Genomic DNA, 17,912 nt, shown 5'->3' on the forward strand with positions numbered 1-17,912 from the left:
TCTCAAAATAGCTTCGCCACTCGCCTCCGCTCAGTTGCCTCCTTTTTATAGGCAACAAATGCTTTAACTTAATTTATTTTATTATTTATTTATTATTTTATTATTATTATTTACATTATCATTGTTTTGAAATGTGTGATGGAAGAACCAATTTATTTGTTTTTGTTCTTTTTTTTATTCATTTTTATTTTTTTTTTTTATTTACATCTCCTCAATAATGCTTCCAAATTGCTCCAGCAGTCCTTCTTTGTTCCCACTTTCAATTCTAATTTATTCCTGAAAAATATTTATAAGATAAAAATTAACATATAGTGAATTAATTTAACACAAAAATTTATTTGTGGAGCATTCATATAATTTATAAGTTATGCGCGCATTAATCAACACTTTAAGTGAAAAACTAATAATTTTATCCTTATTACATGTACACTTTTTAGTGTTAATCACCACGCATTCCAGGCTGGGTTCATAAGGTTGGTATCCTATAAGTACTATTATTTATTTAATCGAAATTTTTTATTTTTGATTTCCTTATTTTAAATGTTATTTCATACAGCACCAACCCTCAATCAACGCGCCACCATCCGTTACAAGGCAATCAGACGAGCATGACGACATACCAAGCACAACACCAGAGCAGCGTCATGAGACTTCTGAGGATGAGGTGCCTGTAGATGACCATTAGTAACAGACAGACAACTCTGATGACACACATGATTCCGAGGTTATAAATAATTTCTTTTCTACATATATAAATCATTATAACAATATGTTATTATAAAGATTTTTTTTAATTGAAAATGACAAAGCAGTTTAATGATTATATGAGATGACGGATGGACAAGATTGATCGTAACATTTATGAACTTAAGTTGGAATTTAAAGATTTTAAAGAAACTGTGGTGGGTTTTATCGATTCAATGTCTAAGCCCCCAAACAAGGATTCTCTGATTGGACGCTCGTATGTGGTGAGCAAATTTAAATTTAACAATTATGTTCGTTTAACTTTTAATTTGATAGTTGTTTAATATGTTCATCTTGCCAAATGGAAAGGCCCCGGATGACTACGGAGCGTATACTGATGTGGGCAATCAAAATTTTTCTACTCCCACGTCATTTTATAGTTTCTATGGGGATGTTACTAGGGAGAGCGTGCAGGTCTTAACTGAGGTGCCTCCGGGCATTAGTAAGTTCGGCGAGCGTACAGACCGTCGTATATTTTTAACAGTTCGTACATAATTCTTCCATTCAGGCGAGGAAAAAACGTACGACCTTTACCTCTATCCCAAATCATGGACCATGCGATTGACATGAGTACGAGTGTGGATATAAATCCACTTAGAGGATTAGAGGATCCAAGTCTGTATGATGAGTTTGACCGATGGTTCGCTGGCGATATGATAGTGGATCGGAGAGTCCAACGCCCGCGGTCGTTCTTTCAAGTGATTTTGGGCCATGTTTCGATAGGATGGCTAGGGGACGAGGTAATTTTTTTCCTAATTTCTTTCCGTGTTTTGGATTTGTGTATAATTTTTTTCTTTTTAAATCGACATATTTCTGTTCCTCTAGAGCATACTCACGAGTATTTTCGCTTGATTAGCGAGAAACAATGGCAGTATCTGAATACCTTAGTTCAACGTGTCACACATACTGAGACATTTTTTTGGGTAACGTGTCGAGATAACTTATAATTACCCTTTTATTTGTTTATTATCGCCTTGAAGTATTGTTAATTTATGCATTTCTTGGTTATCTATGTATTAGGTGTTCTTGAATCAGTTATAGAACAACGGGAATTGTGTGGTCGATTCATTAGTATATGACGACAGCTTGAATAAGTAAATTGGTGGGCGATAGCACACTATGTCCAAACCAATTACGGATGTCGATATGGTATATATTTTATTGCATTTCATAGCCATAATCAAATGTGGATGTTGTTTTTTATTGTTTGTTTTTCAATTTCATATATAACGAACATGATTAATTAACGATAATTTTTTATAGACAGTTACTCATCCCTGTTAACTTAGACCGCGAGCATTGGGTACTAGCCCGAGTAGACTTTCGTAAGAACAAAGTCTGGATTTATGACTCATTACTAACATTTCGAGACGACAAAAAATACAAGTTGAAATTCAGACCGCTTGAAGTTATCTTCCCTCGATGGTTGGAATATGTTGGCTTCTACAACATCCGACCTGAGTTGCAGAGTGCCAACCCCTGGAAAGTTATCGCAGTTAAGAGTGTGCCACAACAAGAGCCTAGAACTGGTGATTGCAGTGTTTTTTTTATTGATATTTACGATGTATTTAATGCTCGGGCTTAAATTAGAGTTTAACGGTAGTTATGTGGAGTACTTTAGAAAGAATATTGCAGTTGATATATTTAATGACGATATTGTATTATAAGCCGTTGTAGTAATTCGAATGTTGAGACATGAATTTTTATTCTAATTTGCGCACATAAGTTTATAAAATTTTAATACTCACATTTTAATATAAAAAATAAAATAAAATTTTATGACATATAAGTGTACAACACACGAGAAACAACAATTGTTTTAACCAAGGAATCGTTCAAACAATACAACTAACTTCGACTCGACGCAATGGGATTCTTACATCGCTTACGGTTATGTCCCAGCTTATTACACCGCTCGCATCTAACAGTCCGCCGGTTAACGTCCTCGCCAGTCGAGGGTATTCTGAGCTCTTTACGACGACCAGGTGGTGGTGCCTCAACTGGTGGATATACGTACATCTCTTGAATTTCATTTGAAACTTCCCAATCAGCCACGTCGCCAACCGACTCCACTGGTTGTGCATAAGTCATCGCCAACGATTCGGTGGTGTAAAAGTCCGAACAAATGTTAATGAAATCACTCGGACAGTTAGACACGCCGCAATTGCATGAGCACATACAAGTTGATCAAGCTGAAATACTCTGCAGGAGAAAGTTTTCTTTTGCAGATCAACTAAACTTTCCTTAATCCCACCACCTACAACTTGAAATCGATGCGGAGACACCGGCCGAACGATCAATCTTTCAGCTATAGTTTTCCTCTCAGTGACTATTTCATCCGCCCATGTTGTTAGCCGAGTACTCATTGATTCAGCCACAATTTTTCAATCATAAAACCATTGTTGCAATGTTTTCCTAAAGTAATCAATAAGATGAGTAACAGGAAATTTTCGTGGTTCCCTCATGAAAGAATTAACACTCTCTGCAATGTTGGTGGTAAGTATGTTGTACCTCCTACCTTCAAACTGAGACATTGCCTAATTACACGTACCCACATTATTTTCTAAGTACTCAGCCGCATCCGAGTGGATTATCCATAACCCTTGAAATTGTCTTTTAAATTTCTCGTGTCCATATGCTTTTACTGCATTAATTAAGGCATGCTCAAATTCATCCCAAAGAGCTTTGGATATCCTAAACTTTGACTTAATGTTACCTTTCACATGGTAAAAACAAACGCCATGAGTCACATTGTGAAATACTTTCAGAACGATTTTCCTTATGGCAGTGCATCGATCAGAGATAATTACCAACTCAGGCCTATCGCCAATCACTCCGTGTAACTTCATCATAAACCATTCCCAAGCATCATTGTTTTCTAAATCCATGACCCCAACAGCTAACGGATACAATTGATTATTATCATCCAGACATATTGCTACGAACATGCTTCTACGATATAACCCCTTTAGATGAGTATTATCTACAGCAATGATAGGCCGAATGTACTGCATAAAACCATTAATGGAATATCTAAGTGCTACAAAGTAATATAAGAAATTATCATCTTCATCCCGCTTGAGGTGAGTGACTGTACCCTCATTCGCTTTAGTCAATACGTGAGAGTATTTAGGGAGCAAGTTGTATGACTCTGCAGGGTTGCCTCGAACTATTTCAAGACCAACTTCTCTAACCCGATATGTATGCTGGTATGTTAACTGAACACCGTATTTCTGCTACATATCTGCTTTGATGTCATTCGGAGTATAAATCCTCTTTTCTTGAATATATTTATCTTCGATAATATGACCGACAACTCTGCTCTTTACTTGATGACGACTATAAACTAATACCTCGTTATGACAAGTGTGTACATTGTCAATTCTCCTCACCACCCAGGGAACATTTTGAAATGCAAGTTATGTAACCCAAGAGGGGGGTGAATTGAGATTTTAAAATTTATGCAATACAATTCGCACAACAATTTAATCTATTACTTTAATCAAATGAAAACAATAAATTCAATCAAGCACAATATTAAAAGAGTAAGGGAAGAGAAAACAAACACAATGATTTTTACGTGGTTCGACTATCCCCGCCTACGTCCACGCCTCCAAGCTCACCCGACTTGATGATTTCACTATCCAAGCCTCCCAAGGCTTTAAATGTTTACAATTGACTTCCAAGGTGTCAATGAATCTTTACAACCAAGAGATTATCTCTCCAATCTCTTCACCCCAAGTGATTCCCACACTTACACACTCACAATTTGATAAGAAATGAAAATTACAACAAAAACTCTCTTTAAGAGTGGATAACAAATTATAGCTCAATAATGATTCAATAAATGATGATTTGCGAAATGGAAGCTCAATATATGTTATATGATCTTATATTTGCTTGTGTTTTTCCTTAGAATGAAGTTTGAGTTGAGTTGTTATAGTGAAAACTCAAAAACTAGCCGTTATAGGCAAATTCCCGTGCCCAGGCGATTAGCCGCTTGATTATCCGGCTAGCCACTCAGGAACAGTGGTATTACCGTTATTTTTGAATTTTGCCACTGTAACACTGTTCACTGAAATTATACTTTAGTCCAAAACTTTTTATAATTATATTATGACCCAAAACATCATAAAACTTTATAAATAGGTCCAATTTCAAAACTTCGAGTAGTTGTCTTTCCCAAACTTTCTGAAATTATGATATAGCCCCAAAGATATTATTATTTTGCAACAAAATCCTTTGAAACAAAATACTTATATTTTTCAAAGTTTTCAAATCCTTTCACTTTAGTCCAAAATATTCATAAATTATAGTATGACCCAAAACATTTCAAATATTTGTAAAAACGTCCAACTCTGAAATTTAATCCTTATTAAAATCAAAGATTTCAAAACTTTGCATTTAAGTCCAAATTACTCAAAACCACAAGGTACTTTATCTTATAAAAATAAAACCTTTAAGTTTATAAAAAGTAATTAATTAAATTAATCTCTTGAACTTCTCAAATGCTAAATCATGCATCAATTAAATCATACTGGCTTTACAAGAATTTATCACACTAATTTGTTCGTTGAGCTCTAAACTTTATTCTTGATTTCGCCGTTGTCCGTTGAGTGTCTTGAGCTTGATTTCACTTGATTCACTTGCATAAATATTACCCTTCAAAAACTAGTGAAAATTGTGAAATACAATATTTATTAAATCACTTAATACATATGTTTGTTATCATCAAAATTACATTATGTATAGCCCTTTAGGCTAACACATTTTGCTCGTTCGAACTTTTAATTGCTCGACTACGCCATTTACATGATTCCGAACAACAATGATCCTCGAAACGTGTCGTTGTAGACCGTGCAATCTTGAAATCAAACTTATCCCTAAAGGTAACCTTGCACAATTCTAATATTAACTCATTCTTCTCAACAAATATTTTACCCACACTGATATCATCTGAGTCACAATTGCTAAGAAAGCTTGAAGCAACCATGTTCGAAGACAAAATTTGAGCAAGACTTGTGAGGGACTCAATCCTCATTCTCAATCGAACTATTGGAAGAAAAGATCCATTGTCTCTGTTATTCACAAGAATATCGTCTTCACACTCATTCTCATGCTGAAACGACGGAATATTGGAAGGACCGGCTCCTTCATTATCACCTACATTATTGAAATGAATATCCCTAATACTATTAGAATATTCTGCACAAACATTATCTCCCCCTGTCTCATCATCAAGATCAACATTGTCCCGAAAATCATTATTGTGATACGGAGAATACCGTTGCTCCAACGACGTCGTTAGTGGTAATACCTCTTCTCCAACGTCCTATAACGTAAAGTCGTTGTCATCAATGTTGTCATAATTATCGCGGATTGGAGAGTAATATTGTTGCAGCGACATTGTTCTTGGCAACACCTCTTCTTCATTATTGGGGCCATACATATTTGCTCTAAAGGAAGTTTATGTTTCGACATGTGGCTCAACATCTTCGCTCGAAACTCGAGGTGATGTGGTAACGAATATAAGAATGCATCCATAGTTGGCTACATTGGATGCCATATGCAACACAACCCTCACCATTTCATCATCAAATATGTCCATGGGCAGTGCACATATACGATATAATGTGTTACTAGACCTCAAAGTTATCTTCATTGTGATATTATATTCATTAGAATTTATTTGTAATACCTCGTATACTCTTGCCAAAAACTGATCAAACAGACAATTTTTTCCAACTAAAAAAGCTCTATTTTTACCATTCACATACTTCATACAGCCATCCTCTAATGTCTCCCACCAACTATCATAACACAATTCAAGCACAACTAAATCTATTAAACCTGAAATTATAAAAAAAAATAATTAATTGCGCACTATCAAATTAATAAAGAGCCAGTTGTAATGAATTTACCTTTTGGTGCGACAGATAGAGTCGGTGAATCTGCCTCTTGGTGCGACAGGGTACTTGTCGCACGAAACTTCGTGTGACAGGCAGCCTGTCGCACAAAAAGGCAGATTGTCCCACGAAAATTTCGTGCGACAGGCAGAAATTTGTGCGACAGGTGCATGTCGCACTAAGCAATCTCACTAAAACTCTCTCGCAAGTTCAGAAAATAACTCATACCACTAAGTGATATGGATTGGTGTTGGATCCGGATGGATTATGATCGGATTTCACTTTTACCGTTCACCGTCGGCGTTTTCCGTTGCCTTTTGTCGTCGCCAGTGATGATTCAAGAGTGCAAAGCTGCCTTTGGTTTGATAAAAGGGGAAAAAGAAAGTTGCTTTTGGTTTGTAAACAATGATAATTTGGGGAAAAAAGCTTGTGCTTGACTAATGTTGATAGAAAAAAAATTTAAAGAGTTAATTGTGAAAATAACAAAATTTTTATAATTACTTTTGTAAATTTTCTATTTTTATTGTTGATTCTTCAAGACATGTAAGTTTGGGCCGAACTAGGCCTTGCATTTCTCATCATGGTCAGTAGTTGGACTTTGAACGTCAAAGTCTAGGCCTTTTTGGGTAGTTGGTCATATCACAAAAATGGCGGGCTTATTTAATATAAATAGGCAATCTATGTTTCATTATTAAGAATATATAAAATTACAGGGATCAAAATGTTATTATCCCATCAAAATTTCTAGAACGCAACACATGTAAAGTGTTAAACATAAGACAGATCCGTTAGAGCCACATCTAATAGAAACTTCTGTCTCATGAAATCTGAAAATTAACTCCTTATCATTAATATTGATTATTATTCCTACTAATATTATCTAGTCGGTGAATCTATTTCTGGGTTTGTTTATTTGATCCTTTCTTCTTTGAATCAACGAGCCAGCATCTAAAAAGCAAGCAAGCACAGACCACAATCTCGATCACCTTTGGCTAAAAGCTGCTTAGCTTAGAATCCCATGTAAGTTCGAGATTCAAAAGGTTCCGAATTTTTTTTCTTTCATTTTATTACTTCAATCGAGCACCACCTGTTTCTAATTCTATGTAGCATTTATGTTTTGTTTTTATGTTCTTGAATTGTTAGCTATGTTCTAGATATAAAATGCCATGTGGGTTCTTAGTCTCTATCAAGAAAATATGCGATTTTGGATTTTTACAAGTAATATTTGTATTCTAATTCTTGGTTTTTGTTGGTTGCAAAACTCAAAAGTCAAATCTTTATCCTTTTTTGAGATGCCCTTCGTGTATATATAACATATATATTGCTATTGTTTGTGTGTAATTCTGAAGTTATGGGTTCTGTTTTTGGTTTATTTGTTTATTTGTGTGAATGCTATTCATGAAGCTGATTCATTTTGATAGTCTTTTTGGTCGTAAAAGCTCTGGTGAAAAGAAAGCAATGGTGAAAGACACGGCGTATTATGATGTCTTGGGTGTCAATGTTGATGCATCACCGGCTGAGATCAAGAAGGCTTATTACCTCAAGGTAATGTTACAATTCAATCTTTGGTGCTTTTTGCTTTGCCGAAGATTTATAACTTGATCGTGTTTTCACAAATTTAGAAACAGGAATTGCAGCTAGGTTTATTAGTTCTCTAGGAAGAATTTCTTTTGTTGCAGTTTGCAGTTGTTTAATGAACACCTTAGAATGTAAATTGGTATCATCTTAGTTTGTGCATGTAGGCTTTTTCTTTTCTTTCTCTTCCTTAGTTATTACTGTTTGCTCAATGCTACAGTTGATACATTATTAATAAATGATGATTTGGTTTCAAATATTGTGTGCTTTTACATGTGCTTTTGAAGGCGAGGATAGTCCACCCAGATAAAAATCCCGGAGACCCGAAAGCTGCCAAAAATTTTCAGGTAAGCTTATATATTTGATTCTCTATACAATCTAAGTGTTACTATTTAACTGGAGTAAATTTATTATTATTTACTGAGTATGGTAATTATTGCTTGTTGAATTGTAATCCCTGTAATCAACTAATTGCATTGAATGTCCAGCTTGCTTATCCAGAAAAGGAAAAAATACACATCTGTACTTTCTATGATTTATTATGGCTTCAAATTATTTGATTAAATATTAGATCCATTTTGCACCCTATACATGCTTCCTTGCCTCTTGTTTTGAAACCTTTTCTTTTACTTAAATGGTTTCTTGTTGTACATATGTAAGGTACTTGGTGAGGCTTATCAGGTTCTAAGTGATCCCGAGAAACGTGAAGCATATGACAAGCATGGAAAGGAGGGAATACCTCAGTAAGTTTATTTACCAGAAGCATCAGTTTTACTAATTTTATAAGTGTTATGTTAGAATAATGACTCAAGAACTGCTTTGCTGCAGACTTTGTGTAGTAGAATTTGTACAATACGTATATTAGCACTGAAAAGGGAAAATGAGTTTTCATACAAACATATCTGAACGTGAAATAGTTTTTGATAATGGTTATTTATAGTAACGGCTTATAATTTTGTTATCCCAATAAGCATGCTCTCTTGTTTTCACTAGCTAAACCAGTAGGATTGACTTACAATGATACTGGTGCTCAATGTTCTAATTTGCAGGGATTCCATGGTTGATGCTGCGGCTGTATTTGGGATGATTTTTGGAAGCGAGTATTTTGAAGATTATATTGGGCAACTTGCCCTGGCTACCATGGCATCCGTTGAAGTTGAGGAAGACAAGCAAGACATTGAAGTTTATAAGCATAAAATACAGGAAAAGATGAGGGTATATTTTCTTCACTACTGTTTGTCAAGCTATTACATTTTTCATACACCTGCCCAAAGTCTCCACCTTATTTTGTTGAATTTTGCAGGCAATGCAGAAGGAGAGGGAAGAAAAGCTCATAACCATTTTGAAAAATCATCTCGAACCATTTGTTGATGGCCGAGCGGATGAGTTTGTAAAATGGGCAAATGCAGAAGCTCGGCGCCTCTCAGGAGCTGGTAATTGTTTTTTTTATTTTTTTATTTTTTTAAAATTCATCAAACCCCCCCCCCCCCCCCACCCCCAAAAAAAAAGAAAAAGAAAAAAAATATATAGATACTTGGAAATTATTGACTTTGCATTTCTAGCTTAACAAGCGAATGTCTTTCTTGGCCACTCTCGGAGTTGCCTGGAATAGAGACTTATATTCAAAATATTTTCAAGTTTCTATAAATTATTTTAACCATCCACCTCATTTGCTTCTGAAGCTTTCTCTCATTTCAAAGGAACGCACTATTCATCTTCATTAATGGACCACCAGATTCAGAGTCATTTTCTCTGGTGAAAGGATCAGTATCTAAGTGGAACTAGTTTTTCAAACGTGGACTTAACTGCTTTTAAGGAATCCCTTGCTGAAAGGTGGTTGGAGGATTAAACCGTAGAAATTTATAGACTGCTCACTTTGCATAAATTTGTCAAATTTCAATTAGTATGGCCTAATCTGTTTGCAGTTGTGAAGAAATTATATGATTCTTGAAAGAAAATTGGTATAAACTTTTGTGCAATGGAGCAAATAGAGGGCTCACTAAATCCTAACCAAATGGTATCTTCATTTGGTATTTACAATTATTTCAACTTGCATTAACCTATAACTGCTGTCCTCTTCAGCTTTTGGTGAAGCTATGCTGCATACCATTGGTTATATTTACACAAGGAGAGCTGCAAAAGAACTTGGAAAGGACAAACGATATATGAAGGTACCATTTTTAGCAGAATGGGTGCGAGATAAAGGCCATCTGATAAAGTCACAAGTATCAGCAGCATCAGGTACTATAATTCTTCATGTAGGAAGTTTCCATTTAATGAAATAGTCTTCTAATTTTTCCTGGTTTGTACCTTCAAATGGAGCCAGCAAGCTTATTTCATCTCATATTTGTAGGTGCTGTTTCTTTAATTCAAATACAGGAAGAGCTGAAGAAGCTGAACCAGTTAGAGAACAAAGAAGAGAACTTAATGAAAGCCATTGAAGCTAAAAAAGATGCCATGCTTCAGTCCCTTTGGCAGATCAACGTGGTTGATATTGAGACAACTCTGTCAAGGGTTTGCCAAGCTGTGAGTTACATTTCCTTTCTTAGGCTTAAAATGTGTGAATATATGCGCCAAACCTTGAATATTGTTTGGTTCTGCTTCATTTGAGTTGAGTTGCTTTTTGGGTTTGCCATATTGACTGCCTGATATTAGGTTTGAACAACACAATGTGCAATATTTAATTAGTGGTTTGATTGGAAGCATACTTCAAGTATCTTTGACCTGTATGGATAAAAGTTACTGTGCCAAAACCTGATTTCAACATAGATTACATTGCTATGTGCAATCCTCTCTCTCTTTATAGATAATTTGGTATCATCTAGTGAGATGTTTTATGCTTATGGATGCTTGTGGAGCTTGGTAAATGTTTAATGACAAATTAAAATGAATAATAAGAAATTTTCTAGTTGCATATATTTGAGCCAACTTCTTAACTCCCTTCTTGTTTCAGGTATTGAAAGACCCTAGTGTCTCCAAGGAAACATTGAAACTACGGGCAAAAGCTTTGAAAAAACTTGGGACTATCTTCCAAGTGAGTTCAGTTTCCTTTGTGTGTATTTTGTGTGTTGTGATAATTCTGCTCAGTTATTGGGACTGGATATTAGTTTAGCCCTACAACACTTCTTTCATGGTTTACACTAATGTTTATTATCCGATTAACATCAATTCTTCGCTCTCAGGGTGCCAAGGCTGCTTACAGTAGAGAAAATAGCTTGCGTCATGAAGATGATACCAAGATAAATGCTGCTTCATCGTCATCTTAGCCAGTCTCAGTAATTAAAAGACATTAGTATCGTCTTCATTTATGTATGTAGCACGATGGAATTAGTTGGTTTTATCTTACAGCTCCATAGCATCTATTGAATTTTGAAAAAGAAGTTAACTGGATTTTGTCTGAGATAGGCTCCTGGCTTGATTCATCCTTAGCCCTTTGTAGATTCTGCGTGAGTATTTATGCGTGTACATTGAGAATACGTTGTGAGTCTTATGATCTGGTATATTATGTAACTTATGTTTAATGCTAGCCCCAATTCAACGATAAACATTTATTTTTTGTGTTTTAATTAAAGACAGAGAACTTGTAATTCCAATTTCAAAGATGTTAAAACATGTTTGGTAAAGCGACATTCGACATCTTAATTCTACTTTTACCAGATAGCTATCGATTTCGTTTCCTCGCGGCTGTAGATTAAAATCATAGCAGTTTGATCCCAAACAAACCTTCAATCCAAGTTTAGGATTGATCTGAGTTCAATCTTGACTACAAATATATAGAAATCCATTTGGGAAGGACGGTGATGAATAGAGACATCGTTTGCAGTATTTTTGCCGTGGTGGATCCCTTTCTCGTTTAATAAAAGTCTGGAATCTTGGGTTACTAATTGGTGGAATACTAGTCATTCCGAAACCTTTTTGAATGATATTCAAGAAAATGCTATTTTAGAAAAATTCATAGAATTAGACGAATTATTCCTCTTGGACGAAATGATAAAGGAATTTCTGGAAAGACGTCTAGAAAAGCTTCGTATAGGGCTTCAGAAAGAAACAATCAAATTAATCAAGATGCACGATGAGGATCATATCCATATGATTTTTCACTTCTCGACAAATACAATTTGCTTCAATCGAATATTGATTAATACGTAATCGATCGAACACTACTTGAAAACGGCTCTTCTGCTCAGAAACGAAATGTTTCAAATGCTCCTGGAAATTCTTGCTCCCATTGGACCATTTGTATCTATATGCATTAGGATCCCGATTCATGAATCTCTCGGTTCGAGAAATCAAAATCAGAGGAGCGAACCATTTCTTCTGACTCTTTTTCAAATTCGATAAATGTTGGTTGATCGTATATTTCATTATAGTTCTATGATTCAGAGTATCATTTCCTATTTGATCCCTGTGAATTCCATATTCGAAGTTGCGATCGGATCTATTCATTAAAAAGAATCGATTCAATACATTTCTTATGTTAGATAGTGAAATTTCTTTTAGTTATTTATTTAATATAGTAACTCATGTAACCATTGAAGTTCCAATTTAATTCTTAAGTTTTAGGAAGGCAGCTACTGACCTGATTTCAAATTTTCTTATAACTTGTTTGATAATCTTGAACCAGTTTAAATGAGAATACAACTACAAGAAGCACACTGAGTGGGGAAGGGAAAAGGGACGTAGTGATTGCAGATATTGTGTGAGTCTGAACAAATTTTAAAACCTCCATTAGGAAACACACTTTTGAGAATTGTGATGTTGCATATCATTCTCAATTTGATATGCTTCGGAGTTCAGTGCAAGTTGCCATTTAGGAAGACAATTAGCAGATGTGGTAGCAGATATACAAATAAGTAGTGGAATATCATTATTCTCAATCGTGTGCCTTATGCAATGTGGAAAAATATTTTCCAATTGCTGGTATATTTGCTCTTGCAACTTGGCATCAATCATTAAAAGTTGCGGAGCAAAAAGGGCACGAATTTCAATGCTTGAAAATGACATTGCTCCACGACTGCAACTATACATATAACCTCAGTTCATATTGAAAATTATAATTTCTATAATGGTTGTGATGACCGCTACCTAGATTTTAAATCATTGAGATGATGGGGCCAAAAAATAAAAATAAAAAAAGAGAGAAAGAAAGAAGTTGGTAATAGGGGTGGATTTTGTAGTTTGATGGAAGAATTTATGTCTCGAAACTTGAGGGGTATACATTCACTGATTCAAGTATTACTACCAACAAAAAGTTGGTGATATTTTCTCTCCTATTAATTGGTAGGGATAGATAGAATTATTAAAAAAAAATCACTTGATAATAATTTTTTTTTAAAAAAAAGAATTATTATTGAATGGATTTGTGGGGGAGTTGTTGGTGCAAATGAAATATTGAAATTCTTATCATGGATAGTCCTATAAAAATCCAACCCAATATATTGACATTTTTGGTGGTCAACAGTATGCTATGAAAAAGTCTATGCAATTATCATGAAAAGATGAAAAGACAGGGTAAAACTAACCCTTATTAAGTAGTGATGATAATCGTCATTCTCTATGTCATGGGGCCTTCTACTGTTCTGATGATATTTTTGATTTATTAAAATAAAAAGAAGAAAAAATTTGAAAGAAGTGCAAAGAACAATATAAAATGCATTTTTTATTTGGATTCTCTATGTACAATATATGACCCAACCTAAAGTTTATTCTTCGGAGATAAAAATGTTGAAAGTAATATCGTATATATGCTTTGGAGGGAACTTTTTCTTCTTCTTTTTTTCTTTTAATAAGCAGGGGTTTTTAGAGTCTAAATATAATTTTTAAACCCATATATTTTCAAGGAATTAATTTATTTTTTTTATATATTAAACCATCTAGTATTCGAAAACTACATTAGGACTCGACTAATTCAGATTAAAGCTGGGTAGAATCATTAGGGCGGCAAATCTCTCCCAACAAGTATTTGATGCAACTGTCTTTCCAAGTCTCGAACCGAAGACCTGGGTTAAAAAATAAAAAAAATCTTTAACATAGTGAAACTCGACAACAAAATGTTATAGAACGAAATTTGGATCATGAAATGAAATAATGTCTTCTTATATACTGCTTAGCCACTATCTTGATTATTAGACAATAATAATGATTAACATAAGTTTTCAAAATAATATAATTCCCTCGAAGTGCTTTTGATGATAAGATCACCACAAGCATATCACAATGAAAAGAGATGTACACCTTAAAGCAATTTCTTTGGTAATGCTTAAACGATAACCTAATAACAATAAGCTTGGCATGCCATCTATATTTTGTGATCAAACAAGATCGATTATTTTCATATAATTAGTAACAAAGTGCTTTTGAAGAAGTTGATCAATTATTGCTTCCTAACAGAAAAAGCAGGGATTAACATAAATTAAGGATGCATGCTTTCCTAACACCACTTTAATTAGAGAAAAGAGAAGATTTATTAAACAAATGAACAATAAATTAATAAAAAAAAAAGTGACAGTGCTAGATAGCTTCTCTTTAATTATTCTCCACCACTGTCCTTTCAGTAGAGTTGTATTTGGTGCGTTGTCTTTGTCTCTAAGGATAATTGGAAGCACTAGTCATCCATTAAAGCTATTTTATGCCTACCTAATTTATCTTTATGGCATAGCCAAAGACAAACAAGACCCCAGTCGACAAACATTTTTCCAACTTGGTTTCTATGCAGCGCTTTTGAGCTTACTAATGGTGGACACCAAAAGAGGTGAAAAAAAAATATTAATTAAAGCTAAGATCATTCTCTTGAGTCATTGAAATTCCGAAATAGGGCATACGTATATCAATAAGTCAGCAAACTTTGAACTAATGCACATCTTTAATCATTATTTTCAATTAAGTTTTCTTATTTCTAAGATCAGGTAATTAGAATCATTACGGTCAATAAAGTTTAAGAATTATTCTCTACTAATGTGAGATAATCTCATTAAATCTCCAGTGTTCAAAAGTCAATTCAAGAGTTAAGAGTTTCTTTGGATGTATATTGTTAGATAAGGAATTATTCTTAGCAATTGCTAGATAATCTTCTTAACACCCTTATCAGACTTAAAAGTGAACTCAAGAGTTGATGATTATCCTTAATTTATATTCTTAAGCTAGCTAGGAACTATTTTCTGGGACATTCTCCTTAAAATCCCATGTCATGAAAAGTTAATACATTCTCAACTCATGTATGAGAGATGTTGATATTTTCATAAGTCCATAGCTTAAATTATACTAAAAAATTAGCTCAAAAATTTGAGAATTGTCTCAATTAAAAACCATTGTCAGCCAATAATTAATAGTTTTTATCTCAAGTTTAAAATGTTCATATGAGCTGAACGATTTTTTTCTTTTTATTTAACCTAATGGATACTTAAGTCACTCTCCCCACTTATATGAATATAGTTTGAACCCTAAATCTCTTGTTTCTGACACGGAATTTTACCACCTTAATTAGTTAACATCCATACTATGAGGTCAACTTAAGCCAAATCATATCAATCACAAGGAACGGGTGGTGATAAAAAAATTAATTTAAAATTTACAAATATTTAATATCTGATTGATGTTTGGATTATGGCCGCTTAACATAGAAGCGAAATTTGGCAACCTTTCCAAATAAAAAATGAAGGGTATTTTGATGATTTCCACTAAGGAGATATCATGCTGATACTGGTAAATAAATTAACTATACTGGTAAATAAAATAACTATATTAATCCACTAACTTCTAAGACCTTAGTGCCCCAACAAAAGAAAAGTGGTCTCCTTACACCTTTTCTAGCTAGTTTGAATTTTAAACTTAAAAGCAAGTCGATTGCATTCTTTATATAATAAACAATCAATTCTCAGTTTATCTCCAAAGACTGCAACTCTGAGTAAAGTTAATGTTGTTTGCAATATAGATAGGAATAATCATCATTTGTATAACAATCTCTTGAATGAGAAAATATAAAGCATCTTAGAAACGAAACAAGATTCTGCTTAAAATGGGTCTCTTGCTTCTCAAGAAGATTAGTCTGCTCTTTCTCCTCATTTCAGCCTCACTTTTATCAACTTCTTTGGCAGGTGGGCTCTGAATACTTTCTTTCTCTTGCTAGCTAGCTGCGGCCTTTGCTAGAAACCCTACATGCATTATCAGAGCTTTTCCCATTTATATTGGCTTCAACTTTAAGCTTCTACAGAACACGTTAACAAAGTTTACATAAGATGATAAAATGTTGTACTTTTTGTGACAACCCTTTTTAGGGTTTAAATTCACGAAGCTAATAATTTTTTTTTTGCCCATTTATATATATGCTTAAAATGCATCTGCAGATCGAGGAATATCAAAATCTGTGAGTAAGTTGGCTGAGGGAGTGGATTCGACTTTTGAGGTTCGTAACTCATCATGTTAATTGAGATGGCGGTTTCTTATATAACATTTCATAAAGTTACTCATAAATTGCTTTCCTTGTTCTAAATCATCATTGCTTTTGTTGTTATTCGATTTCTCTTCACTTCTCGCACTTATATGTATATATGACGCATGCAAACATTTTTCTTTTAATTGAGCATAGATGACGGAAAATTATATATATTCTCTCTTTATTCATATAAAAAAGTGTTTGAACCTCGGACCTTTTGTATTACTTCAACAGATTTTACTCCGGACGCACAAGCATCATAATATTTCAAACTGTGTGTACCATGAGCGAAAAACATGCCTAACTCTTCCATCATAATTAAACAAAATCAAAGTATATCCATTTTTTCCTTGCAAAACAAGTATTGCTGCATTTTTCTTTATTTCAAGGTTTAATTTCTGTTTCGATTGCTTCATATGTAGGAGAAGCCATTACAGGAAGAGGAAATGAGTATGATACATGAAAGGCTTCTGAAGGCTAATACTCAAGACTATGGGAGATATGATCCATCACCCGCCCTTGTGAAGCCACCTTTCAAGCTCATACCAAACTGATCCACACGCATATATATGCCTTAGCCATCAAGCTCATACATATAGATGGCAATCCGACTAGTAATTAAATAAAGTAAAACGAAAGCTGCATGCAGCAGGCAGAAGTCGATCTCCTATATATGTGTAGCGTGTCCTTGTAGTTGCAAAAATACTAAGTTTTGAAACCTTAATGATGAGTAGTATAATGTAATATATATAATATAGTTTGTTTAATTAGAAGAATATATATATGCTACCATCCATGTTATAAAATATTGCGTGTTCATGTCCATATATATAATCACATATAAACAATATCCAAGTTATTCAAGTATATACTTATTAGCTAGTGATTATTCACTGTTGTCAATTTCTTGATTGTACCTAATTAATTATATTCTATTTTGATAATTTCCCATAGATTTATCAACTAAATGGCCCATTTGTTAGTGCTAGTCAATAGCTTAAGTAGTAAAAAATTTTAGATAGTAAAAGTTTAGAGGTGCCAACCCTGCTTACAGGAGCAGTTGAGAAGAAACTAACTAGGTTTTGATCGATGGTGAAAAAAAAAATCATGAATAAAGAGTTTATTTCTAATTATTTGAAAATACAGTAGCTAAAGTAGTGCTTGGTAAATAACCAAGGTGAGTTAAAAAAAACTTTCATACAACATACACTCATCAACCTGTTTTTGTTAGATATTATTGATAATTCCATTTCATG

The 17,912-nt window shown here is 34.0% G+C and overlaps 2 protein-coding genes across 3 annotated transcripts; both read left to right on the top strand.

Annotated features, from left to right (window-relative positions):
* Positions 1-7,444: 7,444 nt before the first annotated feature.
* LOC102615069 (chaperone protein dnaJ 10) lies at positions 7,445-11,770 on the top strand. 2 transcript variants are annotated; one of them, XM_006487189.4, is made up of 10 exons: positions 7,445-7,670; positions 8,072-8,195; positions 8,513-8,572; positions 8,886-8,968; positions 9,275-9,440; positions 9,529-9,658; positions 10,308-10,466; positions 10,579-10,751; positions 11,179-11,259; positions 11,408-11,770. In XM_006487189.4, exons 2-10 carry the CDS (start codon positions 8,109-8,111, stop codon positions 11,489-11,491), a joined length of 1,023 nt encoding a protein of 340 aa, XP_006487252.1. In that variant the 5' UTR covers positions 7,445-7,670; positions 8,072-8,108; the 3' UTR covers positions 11,492-11,770. The 2 variants fall into 2 exon arrangements, with proteins under 2 accessions (XP_006487252.1, XP_006487253.1); XM_006487190.4 differs by having other exon boundaries at positions 8,090-8,195.
* Positions 11,771-16,100: 4,330 nt separating this feature from the next.
* Positions 16,101-17,432, top strand: LOC102615542 (protein CASPARIAN STRIP INTEGRITY FACTOR 1-like). The gene is made up of 3 exons (XM_006487191.3): positions 16,101-16,318; positions 16,568-16,626; positions 17,079-17,432. The coding sequence occupies exons 1-3, from the start codon at positions 16,240-16,242 to the stop codon at positions 17,208-17,210; spliced, it is 270 nt and encodes an 89-aa protein (XP_006487254.2). The 5' UTR covers positions 16,101-16,239; the 3' UTR covers positions 17,211-17,432.
* Positions 17,433-17,912: the final 480 nt, after the last annotated feature.

Source organism: Citrus sinensis, chromosome 8 (genome assembly GCF_022201045.2).
Source record: "Citrus sinensis cultivar Valencia sweet orange chromosome 8, DVS_A1.0, whole genome shotgun sequence".
NCBI lineage: Eukaryota > Viridiplantae > Streptophyta > Magnoliopsida > Sapindales > Rutaceae > Citrus > Citrus sinensis.